At 38.6% G+C, this 15059-nt stretch overlaps 1 protein-coding gene across 4 annotated transcripts in view; it reads right to left on the minus strand.

The window, feature by feature from the left end:
• Nucleotides 1-1041: 1041 nt before the first annotated feature.
• Nucleotides 1042-15059, minus strand: part of LOC104064097 (N-acetylated-alpha-linked acidic dipeptidase 2) — a 43872-nt gene continuing 29854 nt past the window's right edge. For all 4 annotated transcript variants that reach the window (XM_054056960.1, XM_054056951.1, XM_009566390.2 and 1 more), the window contains 6 exons: nt 11773-11864; nt 10038-10128; nt 9141-9405; nt 4667-4748; nt 3647-3739; nt 1042-1966 (listed from right to left, as the gene is read on the minus strand). In XM_054056960.1, coding sequence (XP_053912935.1) covers nt 1777-1966; nt 3647-3739; nt 4667-4748; nt 9141-9405; nt 10038-10128; nt 11773-11864 — 813 coding nt within the window. In that variant the 3' untranslated portion in view covers nt 1042-1776. The remainder of the gene's footprint in view (nt 1967-3646; nt 3740-4666; nt 4749-9140; nt 9406-10037; nt 10129-11772; nt 11865-15059) is intronic.

Below are 15059 nucleotides of genomic sequence, written 5' to 3' on the forward strand. Positions count from 1 at the left end.
ACCATTCACAGGGTGTCACATCCTTCAGCAACACCTTAAGCTAAAGATGTGAACAGCAGAACTTAAAAATTGTAAATGGCCCCAGTTAGGTAGGAGTAAGGAGAACAACAAAAATGTTCTCACTATTCTGGTGTCTTCAGCATTGTCTACTAATGTCTCTTATGTGCGTGCTGACAAGGTCAGTTAAACGCTACTTCTTCCAAAAGAACAGGTAAGGCGTGGACTGTGGAAGTGTAATTTCCATGCCTAAGGCTTGATTTGTGAAAAAACATTTTGCAGTCAGTTATGAGCACAATATCCATAGGTACACAGTCCTTTGCCTTTCAGAAAGGCTTAGCATAAGTGATGTTAACGAAAACATCTCTTCTGGGAGGCATGAGCCACCAAGACAACTTCCTAAAGGACTGAACTATAGTAATCGCTATTTCCCTTGTTTGAATTCAAAGCATTTGAGATGAGAACAACTCATTCTGTAGCTGAGTAATTGTCCTTCTTCTCCAATTCTGTCTTTTTTAGTACCACATCTGTTTTATTCCCAATAAAACAAAAAAGGATTTTATTCCCACAACCTGGTGCAATTTATGGTTGTGAGAAAAACTGTAGTATATTTTACATAAGAGAAGAAATTGGTTATTATCAGCTCCCACAAACTGGAACGTGATTTAATAAGATTCTAGCAATTTTATTAGTTGTAAAGCAAGTAGATGAGAAGTACATTTAAAGGGCAAATGAAGCAAGAATAATTTTTTTTTTTACAAATTAAACAGTTTTGTACAATTACTCTTCTCATACATTTCATTTTCTCTTTGAATGCGAAAGCAGCTCCTGATGGGAGGCTTTCTTCAGGTCTTATTTGAAGACAGAATAACCTCAAGCCCCATGCCAACAGTGACAAAGTCTTCCAGCTCCCTCAGCTGGAAGAACACATCAGCAATAAAGAGATCTCCTGGGAAAAAATAGGAACAAAAGCTACTGTGGGTTTGGGACTAGTGAAAGAGTCAAAAGGAGCAGGGAGGTCAGCTTTGCTTATCCCCCACAATCTGCATATTCCAAAGTGCAAGAAATGGAGGGAGGTGCACACTGTCTTTCAGAGGAAGAGACACACACTCCCTGAGAAAATGCTTTTGGATTTCTGCATATAAGGAGCTGTTTTCTCTAATTATCAAGAATGGCTAGTTCTGCTTTGGTAATCGGCAGGAGGGCCAGTATCTTATTTTTCCAGGAAAAGAAAGCAAATCATTATAACAAGTACTCACCAGTCTTGCGGAATAGATCCTAAAATACAGAGTAGCCTTTGGTATCATATATTATAGAAGTAATTATCAGAACAAGACAAATGCATGTGCTGTGGAGTGTTGTATTTTTGTTCTTGAAATGCGTGCTGTTGATCACGGCTACAGACAAGATTTACAGGCAGCTTGGCAAATAACTAGTTTTGCAATTGCACATCCAAAATAACGGGTCCTCAAAATTGGCAGATCTTTCAGAAAACTCTAGTTGGGAACTGATTCTTCTTTTTTCGCACTGGCAAATTTGCTTACATCTAGGGTTGTTCTTAAAGCTACAGTTTTGTCAGTATCAGAGAAGCAGTAATTTCTAGCTCGGAAGTTCTTTGATACATGGAATTCCTGCTAACCCTACCGATATACTTGCATGCATTTAGAAGTCTGGAAACTCAGATAGATAGGCAGTCAGCAGAGACTGGGTCATTGTAGAAGCCTGACTACACTACAATTCAGTATTTGCTATTTGACTGAGCTTTTCAGAGCCGTCATTCTATGCTACTTCTCTTAGCGTCCCTGCGGCAGCCTGCACAGTGAAGGCTGCAATGGAAATCTGCCTCTTTACTTCTTCCCAGGCTCCATGTTGATCAGCTTTGCTTTCAATATCAAACATGGCATCATAGATTCCTGGGAAAGATTCTCCTGCGTACTTGTTGTGACTGCTTGGAGCGAAGATGACATGTCTGTGGGGAAAGAAGAGAAAAATGTAAGTATACTAAATATGAAAAGAGTGAGTATAAGAGTGCGTGTGAGTGTGTTTTCATGTGGGCAACTAAATGTGTACTACGTAAAACAGATACAAAACCTGTGAAGATCAGAACTTACTAAATACACAGGAAATCTACCTGTATCTGTCTTTTAAAAGGACAAGAGGAAGCAGCTGCAAGGGCAAAATCTATGGGAAAGGGCACAAATTTAGGACAGGTAAACTTCTCCTTGGGAGGAGGTGACGTATTTGTCTAATTAGGAATGAAACAATGTCATTTATTGTTTTTTAAATGGGAGTTAAACAAAGGCATTGAACTAATGTGGCAGTCTGGAAAAGGAAATAAAACTAGCTATGGGTGTAGGATGAGAAGTGGAACAGAAACTTCAGAAATAACTAAGCAACTGAATGATGGTCAGCAGATCTGGGGAAGGAATGTAAAAAGGGAAAAGAAAATCTACAGGACAGTTCTTGAGAAGAGCATGAATTCCTCAAAGAAGTAGTGATCATATTGGAACAGAACTGTGCTAAGTATCAGTTTTAATTTTTGGTGGTTTTTTTTTTTTTTTTATAACGAATATGTGCAGATCTGCTTTTAAATTGATTTTGTACATACGAAGTATCAAACTATATTTGTAGCATGTGAAAGAGTCCTTCCAAATCAAAATAAACACTAAAACTACATTAATAAATGCAAGCAAGTAAAAGAAAAAAAATATCCCGACAGCTCTAAATGATACCTAACACCCAACAAGAAGAACTGTAGAAAGCAACCATTTAATTCTTCCAAAAGCGTGAACAACAGTTTATCCTAGGAGCATGGAAGTGTGATTCTCAATTCTACCTGCCTGAGGGGCTTCTGGCTTGGTGTGAAAGCCATCAGTCATGGAATCAGCTACATCCAGTCATTAGGAAATGTAGGATACTGAGAGTAAAGTAAGGTAGTATGACACCTGACACTGGGATTTAGCTTCTTGTCAAGTGTTACTAATAAATATTCTGGCTTTCTATAAGGCATACTATAGTGCACTAAATACCGTTGTTCACTGGGGCCATGTGCTTGTAAAGAGGACATTGACAGAATAACTAGTTAATGATTTAAGCTAATAAGAACATCCATAGGAGCAGTCAAATCTGGGACAGATGGATCTCTGCAGCACAGCTCATGGACCTTTGTCTATCCTGTGCTTGAAGATCACTCTCTCCAAGTTCTTCCTTTTTGACTTCCCAGTTCACCTGATCCTCACTGCACATCTATTCTCCTCTTCTCCTTTTTATTCTACCATTTTTTCTCCTTTCTGTTCATACAGTTGGTTTTCCACTGAATCCTCACTTTGGACAGGTTTAAAAAAGCAACTTGTACCAGAAGTAGTACTACACACCTGCAAATAAAAGTCACAGAGTATGGTGACTAATAGAAGCAGAGTGCCAGATCCAATAGGAGGAATTAGGCACCACAAGACTGGTGCTGCCATGGACTTCTCTTTGGGGGTTATAAACAAAGCCCACTACTCATTGTATTGTACCTAAAACAGAATCTGTTGAGCTGTAATTCCTATATAAGGTCTATACAGCAGTTTAACTGACCAGTCAGTTAAGGTGGGATTCACCTGCAAAACCAGAGTGCCTTAGCTGATCAAGAAACTTGTTGCCTCACCTGTAAAAATTCCTTCCTGGTAAGCCAAGAGGATCAATAAAAGCTCTCTCTATAAGCATCAGCTGATCATTCATGATTCGCACTGCAAGTGGACTGCAGAAAATTGAGAAAAAGGCATTTCACACAATGAGGAGACATGAACTCCCAGTTTCAGTTAAATACTTTCCTCTTCTTTCGACCAAATATAAAAAAATTACAAAGATGGTCTACAGTCTACAAAAAGATGAGGTTTTGCAAACAGGGATATTCAATACATGTTATATTAATGCATTAGGATTTCTGTGTTAGCAAACTCAACTACAAGATTTCACTCTATGCAAAATAAAATGGGAGACTTTCTGAGAGTGTCAGATGCTTGCTTACTATTAAATGACACTAGAAACATCCCACTTAACAGAGAGGAGAAGGCAGCTGAGATTTAGGCCAAGATTAAACACCTAGATTTTGGTGTCCACCCATAAGCCAAGTGTCCAAACTCCTGCTCTCATCTCATACAGTAACACAGGAAGAATTGGATTGGGGTGTCTAAACACAATTATCTGGTACCATACAAAGCGCTAGGAGCCTCCAGCCACTGCACTCACAAGGCACAGAAGTGCCATAGGGCCCTTAGGTTTGCAAGTATCGCATAGATATCTTAGATGCTTTGAAGCATCATTCTGTCTCCCTGAGGTGTGTTGAAAACACAAATTTTGGCACCACCTACAATTTAGGTGTCTAAACACAGAGCTCCATCCAACTTCACCTTTCACTGCTACCTGCCCTTCCATGTTTAACAGCAATTTAAATGACAAGCTGATACTAGTAATAAGCCTTACATCTGATACTACCCATCACAGGAAGCAGAATTCTTCTTAACTGATAATGCCTGTCTCAGAGTTCAAGGGCTCTATTCCACATTAATAAGAGACTCCTTGTGTGTCACTGGAAAGAAAGAACTGCCACCCTGTGTGCCTAAGGCAGATATACATACATACATACATACATACATACATAAACAATACTCTTTCTCAGACTTACTCTTTCTTGTCAACTTGCTCAAGTCTCCTGTGAAAGGCAATAGCAGCCTTTGAGAAATTCACCACAGCAGAAAACAGAGGATCTAGAAAAGGAAGGACTTTGTGAGCAACTTCAGAGTATGTGCTGAGCCCTATACACCTTTCAGTTGTTCAGTGAAAAACTACATTTGTTTTGCTACTATAATTGCATTAATTTTGTTGTATTTCCAGAATCCATCCGTTTTTCTAGTGCAGACTTAAAAGAGCTGAACTACTAACAGTAAGAGACAAACACCTTGTACAACGAGGCCAACAATAAAGCAGAATGTTTGATAAAGCTTTCACGAGTATACATTTTCCCTTCATCTGACAATGCAAACAGAGCACTCTGCAGTTTCCTTTCTAACAAAGGGACGCACTGCAGTGTTTAGGTATAAAAAGCTTGACTTCAAAAATACCAGTTCTTCCAGCAGGCTGTGGAAGCAAAGGAGGAGTTCCCACTTGGAACTTTATATCCTATTCATATCGTAACAGAAGAGGGTGATATGTATATGGAACGCTATTAGATGAGACACAAAAGACAAAACCGTCATGGAAATCAGGGACAGACGAGGCAGATTGAAGCAGCCGGGTCCCATGCCCGCTCCACATGGAGTTAGAGCATCCGAGGTGTCTCTGCCCAGACCCTGATGCCACCCCACAGTGCTGCTCCTCAAACCCCAGGATTTTGCCTATTATGCCTGACTACGTGCAGGAGGGCTAGCAGGGAAGTCAGCTGCTTTTCCTTGCTCTGTCCCTGGCAGTGTGTCCAAGCCATGTGGAACAACTTAGCCAAAGAAACAGCAGGCCTCTCTTTTAATGACAATATCAGCTGCAATGGATTTCCCATGGAAAGGTCTATTTAACACAGACATGAGAACATTAGGAATTTATACAACTAATTTTTGTAGAATAAGTAAAAGGTGACAAGGAGAAGAATTTCTGGCCTGTTTCCAAATTCAATTCAATTACAAAGAAGGAAGATTTACAACTCGTACATTTTACCCACAAGTTTCTGAAAACTTTAGATAAATCAGAATAACTTCTCTTTAATCCTACAGGAATACAAAGCATAAGATTAGGTCATCTCCCAAATCCAGTCCTCTCTTGGCAATTATGGCCCTTCACTGTTTACAAATTTATCACACTATTTAGTGCGATAGACTTTCTGTTCCCAGGACTCCTATCGAAAGCTGTTCCACTGTCTGATTTGCTCTTCTATTTCTAGCAAACTTATTTATTCATCACTAGCCTACACTTGCTTGTTCTTGGATTAATATTTTTGTGTAGTTTACAGCGTTAGAGGCACAGATTTTATATATGCATCCAGTTTACGGATTGCAGTATAAGCAGACCTATGTCACCTTATGAGTGCGAGAATTTACATTTGTCCAGAACCGTGGCAATAGTTATAGTTTTGCCAGATGGCAGAGTTCTGTCCTACTGACACCATGGTTATATCATTACAACAGATTATATTTCAGAAGCGGTAGGATGGGATTTAATAGGAAAAAAGAATGGTCACCTGAAAATATGTAAGATAATTTGTCCTCGTGTTCACTACCTATTCAGTGATGTCAGTGTTCATTTTTTTCTAGGAAATACAACATTCACCTTTTTTTTCCCGCTGCAAACAATGCTGATAGCATACGACTACAAGTACATGTTTAATGAAAAAAGGTTTCCAGCCTTCATTGTTGCAGAGGAGCAGCTGAAATGTGAATCCAAAGGCAAATAAAATCATTAATCTACTACTTTGAAAGCCAATTACGTGATTTATTTAGGCTTGATCAACAATTTTCTGACATTCACTGTTGCCAAGTCAATCCTATAAAAACTGTGAGTGAAATGAACTTTCATTTTCAAAGTACTGTAAAAACTACCTAAACATTTTAACGCACTCTGGTGTAATAGTTTTTTTTAATATATATACACATATATATTTAAATATATATATTTATATTTAGCTTTATTCAAGAAATAATTTAAAACTGATCATGCATCAGAGAAGAGTCTTTTGAGACTAAAAAAATATGCTTTGTGAAAAACTGATCAAAGTGACGTATGTATAAAGTTATAAAGGAGAAGGTTAAGTGATGCTTGGGGGAAAAAGCTAAAAACAAGATTGTTTGTAGAATCCAGAAACAAAAATACAAATATAGATGCCTTGGTCACAAGGTAGTTTGGGTAGCTTCTAATCTGAAATGAGAAAGAAACCCACTGAAAATCATTTAACAGAAATTTTGCTAAATGTTTTACTATTGCAAAAAATAATGTCCAGACCTGGTGTTTCCTTACAAGATATGTTACAGTAAACACAAGAACAAATGGAAATAAATCATGTTTTGCAAAAATTCAGACCAGATGATCCATCATTCAAGGCATATCTTAAGTGATCTATTTACAAAAAAGAGTGACTTTTCAAAATCATAGAATCTTAGAATCATAGAATAGTTAGGGTTGGAAGGGACCTTAAAGATCATCTAGTTCCAACACCCCTGCTGTGGGCAGGGACATCCCACTAAATCAGGCTGCCCAAGGCCCCAACCCTGGGCAACCTCTTCCATTGTCTCACCACTCTCATAGTGAAGAAATTCTTCCTAATGTTTTGCCTAAATCTGCTCCTGTCCAGTTTATACCCATTACCCCTGGTCCTACTCCCACAAGCCTTTATGAATAGCCCCTCCCCAGCTTTCCTGTAGCCCCGTCAGGTACTGGAAGGTCGCTATAAGATCTCCTCAGAGGCTTCTCTTCTCCAGGCTGAACAAGTCCAACTTTCTCAGCCTGTCCTCATATAGGAGGTGCTCCAGCCCTCCGATCATCTTTGTAGCCCTCCTCTGGACCCATTCCAACAGTTCCATATCCTTCTTGCATTGAGGATTCCAGAACTGGACACAGTATTCCAGATGAGGTCTCGCAAGAGAGGAATAGAGGGGCAGAATCCCCACCCTTGACTTGCTGGCCACGCTTCTTTTGATGCAGCCCAGGATACTGTTGGCCTTCTGGGCTGTGAGCGCACATTGCCGGCTCATGTTGAGCTTCTCATCGACCAGCACCCTCAAGTCCTTCTCTGCAGGGCTGCTTTCAAGCACATCATCCCCCATCCTGCACTGAAAACAGGGATTGCCCTGACGCAGGTGCAGGACCTTACACTTGGCCTTGTTGAATGTCATGAGGTTTTCAGAGGCCCACTTCTCCAGTCTGTCCAGGTCCCTCTGGATGACATCCCATCCTTCCGGTGTGGCAACTACACCACTCAGCTTGGTGTCATCCACAAACTTGCTGAAGGTGCACTCCATCTCGCTGTCAATATCATTGATAAAGATATTGAACAGCACCGGTCCCAGTACGGACCTCTGAGGGACATCACTTGTCACAGATCTCCATCTGGACTTTTAACCATTGACCACTACTCTCTGAATGCAATCATCCAACCAGTTTCTTATCCACCTTACTGTCCACCCATCAAATCCTTATCTCTCCAATTTAGAGAGAAGTATGTTGTGGGGGACTGTGTCAAAGAGCTTTACAGAAATCCAGATTGATCACATCCGTCAGTTTTCCTGTGTCCACTGCTGCGGTTACCCCATCATAGAAAGTCACCAAGTTGGTCAGGCAAGAATTTCTCACCTAATCCATTACATGAAGTTTTAAACATCATATTTATTTTTTCCCAAATGAGGATTCCATTTCAGCTACTTCTAATGTTTCACATAGACCAGAAGAGTACTGCATCTCAGAAATCTAGTTTGCATCTCTAAATCATTGGTCCCTTAGACAGCAAGTGAATTAGGACTGACTGAAAATCCTCGGTACAGAAACATAAGGTGTGAATGAGGCAAGAAGAATGAAGAGAGAGGGAGAGTAAAAAAATTACTGTGGAAGCTATCCTAACCTGGGATCCAGAGCACTCTCTTCTGCTTCCAACCTGTTTTATTTGTTTCATTGCAATGTGTTCAGGTTCAGCAAATGGATATATTTATGCAGAAGAGCTAAATACATGCTTCTATTGCCTAAAACTGGTAACCAGGAGCTGAGATAGATGGTAAGAAAGTTTGCCAGGAGTCAGATGAAGTCTTTGGACGAGGAAGAATAGGCACCTGTGTCTCTCAAGTTCCAGGCAGTTGTCATAAACATTTAAATCTTCCTTTTTAAGTTAGAAAGTGAGAAGCAGGCTGATATATCTTTTTGTTCTGCATTTGATTGTGGCCCATGACTGTTTACGAGAACTGTAAAATGCCCATAATTAATAATACACATGAAAATTGTTGTAGGCTTCTTATCTAGACAACAGTGTGTTGAACTTGTGTCACATTTAGAAAAAAAATAATTTATTATGATGGCAGAATTGAAACAAGCAAGCAAGGAATTCAGTATCAGAGCTATAACAGATATAATACGTCCTTGCAGAATTCTAACTAATGCATTTGAGAAATAGTCTTGTGGCTATTACTCACCGAATGATACTTTGTAAGTTTTCAGCTGTTCTTCATGTTTCTCGGCCAATTTATAAATTCTATTGCTATATCTTTTTAAGGCTTCTCCATAATCTCTACAGTCGAATGGAATGACCTGGGAATCTGCCAGTTCATAAACCAGTTTGCCTCGTAACTGGGCAATTGTTAGCTGTTTCTTGAAGGTGGGATCATAAAACTTTTCCACTAACTCAAAGGTGTCATACACAGTGTGATACACAGGATAATTGCTGAATTTGTCTGCTTTCTGAAAAAGAGAAAGCAAATTTGTCAATGCCCTGTATTCTAACTGCAGTTAAGGGATGTATTGATCACTTAACAATAGTTCCCAAATGAAAAAAGCTATTTGCTAAAAAGCACATTTTTTTTGTGTTCATTTTAAGAAACAAAACCAACCTGAATCCAGAGTCTGTTGCACAAGATTAAGTGAGCAAGCTTCCTTCTCCTTACGTATACACACCTGCCTTCAGTTCTATCGTATAGAGACTGCCTTCACTATAACTGGAGAACACTTTGGGGGTTTGGATAGCAGAAGTCTTCAATCATGGCCCTTTTCTATCTTGTGTAGTTATTTCTGAACACAATCAACAGAAATGTGTATACTAAGAAGCCTACTGATAGTATAGCGGAATGAAATATACACCTCCAATCAGATTCTGTAAATAACTTTCTGTGAACTTGACAGCTTATAGAATATAGACATCACTGTAATATGTTTTATTCTCCAAGCATTTAGTTTTCTTGCTAAATTAAGAAATGGCACTGATATACTAACCAGTCAAAGATTCTTTGAAGCTTTTTTATTAATCATGAATAAATGCTTTTAAAAGATGACTGCTCAGCACTATCAAACTTCTTCAAGCAATCTGGAAGACTTACTTTATTCTTGGTATAACGGACTCTGCCTGATGCGATTCCCAGTCGCTGAAAGTAAGCTTCAAAATCACTGCCCGATCCCAGTTTGTTTATTCTATGTGTAGGAAAGACAATATCTTAGTAAGAGCAATTACTTTACAGTATGGTAGTAATTTATGCAAAATGCAGATTTTTCAAAGAAATTGAGGTCATTTCTTCCAGAGGGCACATCAGGGACACAAGTAAGGTCAGAGATGAGATGAGTGGCAAGCTTAATTACTCCAACTGAATTCATTCTAGCACACTAATTCACAATCCAGTATTAATAGGAAGATCTTTTAAAGCAACAATCCTGCTTATGAAACTGACCACGTTTTAAATAAAAGTATAGACTATGCACAATTGCCATAAAATTATCAGATACCTCTGCAGTCTTAAAATATTTACCATCTATCTCCAAGCTAATATGAATTGGGCAGCAATACATGTGATGACTGATGTGTTTATACACTTGGCATATTCCATAGCAGAATCAAGACTGATAAACAATTTCTGCTGCGGAAGAGACAATTAGGTGTTACTTACAAGTAAATATTGCCATCTGCTGGGTAGGTGCGGCAAGACAGAGGAAAAGAAAATAATGATACTAAAGATGTAATACGGTAAAAATTTTCAAATATTTTTTAAAAAATTTTATTCAGCTTTAGACTTATATTCTAGTGAATAGACATATATGTCTGGTGACACATTGTATGTCTGGTGAATAACTGGTGTTCCTCAGAGTAAAAAGAAAAATAACTCGGCTAAAGTTCTTTTAATATAAATTTCTCCAAGGAATTATTCGTATCAACTGAGAAAGTTCAGATATAGTACCTTTTTCCAAAGAAAGAATTATCAGTGAGAGGAATTGAAAAGCAGAACCTTTTGTTCAAATCACACAAAGGGGCAGCTCTAGACTAAACATACGGAAGAATTTCTTCACCATGAGGGTGGTGAGACACTGGCACAGGTTGCCCAGGGAAGTTGTGGATTCCCCATCCTTGGAGGTGTTCAAGGCCAGGTTGAATGAAGCCTTGGGCAGCCTGATCCAGTGGGATGTGTTGCTGCCCATGGCAGGGGGTTGGAATTGGATGGGCTTTAAGGTCCCTTCCAACCCAAACTACTCAATGATTCTATGTTTCTACTTATCTTATGTAATTATTGCCAGATTGCAAAGATTTAGCTCTACAAGTCACAGGCTCAAAGAGAGGTTTGGAGGTTTAATACTTTCAAATGTGAAGGTTTAATACCTTCAGATACAGTTTTGCAATGTATTATATTTACATCCATTGAATGAACAAAGAATAAGCATCATGAGAGCTTTTTAATTACTGCTCTAGGCAGCTTTCTTTCAGCTGAGGATTTGCTTATCTTAACAATTTTGATATTATCCTGTCTAGTAGGGTGACTTAACTATATTTTGAACTTTTTCCCTGCCCTGCTCTTTTTTTGATTGCTTTCTAAATTGCTTTTCTACTAATAAAAGGCCTTTAAAAAGCGTGAGGTTTTATTTTACAGCAGACATAGATACCACCATCATTAGAAAAAAGTAATAAAGTATTATTTTATTTTACTTTAAAAGATATTGCTAGAGAGTCACCTTGTACTAAAAGGTTTTCTATTGCTGTCATCTGTAGCCTATCTTGAAAAATTCTGGAGAGTAGCCATGCTATGATAAGATGAAAACATCGGGAAAGAAGAGAACAGTTTAACAGCTTACCTGGGATAGCTATTATTTTCAGTTGCCGGATCTTTCTCAAGCCAACTCTCATAAAGAGACTTATTTTCATAACCCTCATCAGGGCTTACAATCTGGAGAGGGAAATATTATAATCGCATTTTAAGTACCTCTAACTCAATTCATTATCAAAGAAGACCCTTACAGCTATCTGCATCGTTCTAAATCAACAGCATTGCTGCACACAGGGGAGTACACATGCACTATCTATATTTTTATATAGATTTATGGATCCCAAACATGAAAAGCATCTCAAAGGAACTTGGAACCATCCACAGACAGTGGGGAAGAACAGGTTAAAAGCTCAGGGACACTAGCTGGACCTCATCTGCCTCTGCAAGAAGCGGGATTTCTAGGACTTTTTACCATCTTATTATAGAACTGTGTATAAACACACACAACAGCATATATTACACCATGGAAATGCTCCAGCATCTAGGATGTCCCATCATCTTTCCTGTCAGCAGGCAAGGGTAGATGACAGCCCTAACCCTGTAGAGATTTGCTCCGCAAAGCAGCAATATTCTCTCAGCAGGCTGAGCTTGAAATTCATCTGCTTTTCCTATATGAAGAGTAGAAAAGAATTATGCTAGAAGGGTCAGACCCAGTCATAAACTATATTACAGCAGTGTCAAGGGGACTCAATCAAGACTGGAGCATCACTGTGCAAGACAAATCCAGGTCCCACGCTTATCTTAAAAAATCGACAAGCTATATAACCAGGATGGGAAAGGTAAGTATTAGTACAACCATCATACAGCCGGGATAACAATGAAAAAGCAGAAGATTAGTTGACCAAAGGTCTTAGAAAATCTGTGGCAGAGGTAAAAACAAATCAAGACTTGGGCCCCAGTTTCCATCTACACTTAAGCAATATTTAACAGACATGGCCCTTTAAATATTTATGGTGTGCAGAAGATTGGGATTTAATTATTTTTCCCCAAAATAAAATGTATATATGTTCATGGCTAGGTACACAGTCCCACAGTATTGCAGAGACTTAAATTCTGCATTGAAAAATACGCAGACTCCAAATTGAAAATCGAAAGAGTTCTGACCTCCGAGATTATGTCAGCAGCTAGCAGAAAAATAACAACCTAGTAAAGTAACTGTGTGGCTGCTGTCATTTTCAGGGCACTTTGATCAAGTTCTAGGGCTAAATTGAAAATGGCACATTAATAAGAGCAAGCTGAACTCTGACATACAGGAGCAAACATACTCCATGCTCTGTCAGAGATGTTATTCTGACAGTTCTAGTCATGTAAAAAACATTGGCTAGCTTTTTCATACAACACTGAGAGTCTTGTAAAGCATAGTATTTGTTCTGATTTAGATCCAAATCTAGAACGAGCATGAGCTTACTGCAACCTCAAGGGAAAATGCAGAGTTCTTTAAATATAAGTGAGAAGTGATGATCAGAACAGGGGAACTGGAGTTGGACTATTGCAGATACTAGTTGGTGGTGACCAACTGTCTAAAGCCCAGCAGCAGAGCAGGGCCAAAAAATACTTTCAACATCTAAATGACCCGTACGTATCCTGAGGACCACACTCAAATGCAGAACTCTGTGAAAGATGACCCTTCCTTGGTACACTACATTTCTTTGGTGAGAAGTGGCTCACTAAAAAACATGAAAAGCAAAGAGATCTTGGGATGTTGGACTCTTTAATATGAACAGAAATAACTTTCTTTTGGGCACGCATAATCACCCACATCTGCACTAATATTCTTTCACATAGTGGGCTTTCTGAATAGAATTCAAGCCCACACAAAAGCCTAATGCAATGCATAAGGAACATTTTGGTCTCATTTATGCTGTTTCCAAGAATTAATTAGGACTCCCGAGGTGCACAGGACTTCTCATTACTCCTGTTCAGGAAACTAAAAACCAGGATATGCAAAAACTTAATGGGCTGAGGCTTTGATGTGTACATCACAAAACTAGAAATATAATCTTTCTGCCTTAGACCTTCTATCCCTCATAGAAATCAGGTTTTTTTCTAATATTATTGGTAAAGACACAAGCAATTAGCAAAGGTATATATTGTAGTCTTTGGTTATCTTTACAAGAAGCTAACTAAATGTAAGTGAAGAAAAAAGCAGAGAAAATTAAGCATTGCCTTCTGCTAAGCAGAGTTTCCCTGTTCTAGTTGTTGCTGTTGTTTTTCTCTCCCTTGTGATAATCCAATTCACTGGAATTTGTAGAGATCTGGAAAATACAGGTACTTGAACCCTTAAAGGAATTTTATTCTGTGATGTTAGAAGCAGTGAGCCATGTAAAATACGTGCCTTTCTACAGGGTCTATTAGTCATTTGTATACACGTTTCTATGCTGACAAATAAAGTGTCCTAGCTAGAAGTGGTCCTTCAGCAAACATGCTTTGGTATTCCTGATTTCTCTCCAAGAGTCCATCAAAGCATCTTTTCACTTGGGAAAATTCCAACAATCTCTTATGAATGATCTTACAGAAATGTTCAAAAGAGTTTAAGTGTTCTGGAGAAAGGTTTCACAAGCTGAGATTCATGGATCACAGGAGGTCACTGGTGGCGTATCGACACTGGGAAATGAAAGACGGTGTGAAAATGCAAACTACAATGTGAATCACTGTAAAAATTTAACCATTTTTTGAAAAACATTGAACTAATTTTTTTCAAAAAGATAAGAGACGATCCCAGGTTTAGCAGGAAAAAAAAAAAAAGGAAAACTGCTCTAGAAAAATGTGACAAGGGTTGCCTCAAATTTAGGATTGTAGATGACATTCTTTAGACAGAGACAATATGATAAAACTGTGAAAGTGCTCCTTGACTGCATACAGAAAGCAGAGAACAGCAGAGAATGAGAATGTTGTTGCAGAATCCTGCTCTGCGGAACAATAAAGAAGAAAAAGTACTTGCAGGTTTTGTCTATAACAAGCTAACAAGAAAAAAAACTTATGATGTTCCAACAGTGGCTTTAAGGAGTTCAAGAAATAAGACGACCTTGCTGACAGCTCTCAAATGCAGGATAATCATCCTCTTTACAAATGTAGCTATGAAGGATATGGATGAATATAACATACTTCTAGGAGCTATTTAGCAGGGAAACAGCGTGGAATTATGGAATGGCTGTCAGGTTTTCAAATGTTTACATTATGCCTCTACTGTTAAAAGCTTAAATAGCACTGAATAGGAACATTCTCAGAAAAAAAGCCAGCCTCAAGTACTTGTGTGCTACTTCAATGGAATTTTTCTACTCAAACCAAGCAATAGTTGAATAGTTGACTAAAGAT

The sequence above is a fragment of the Cuculus canorus genome, chromosome 1, assembly GCF_017976375.1.
Source record: "Cuculus canorus isolate bCucCan1 chromosome 1, bCucCan1.pri, whole genome shotgun sequence".
NCBI classification, from domain to species: Eukaryota; Metazoa; Chordata; class Aves; order Cuculiformes; family Cuculidae; genus Cuculus; species Cuculus canorus.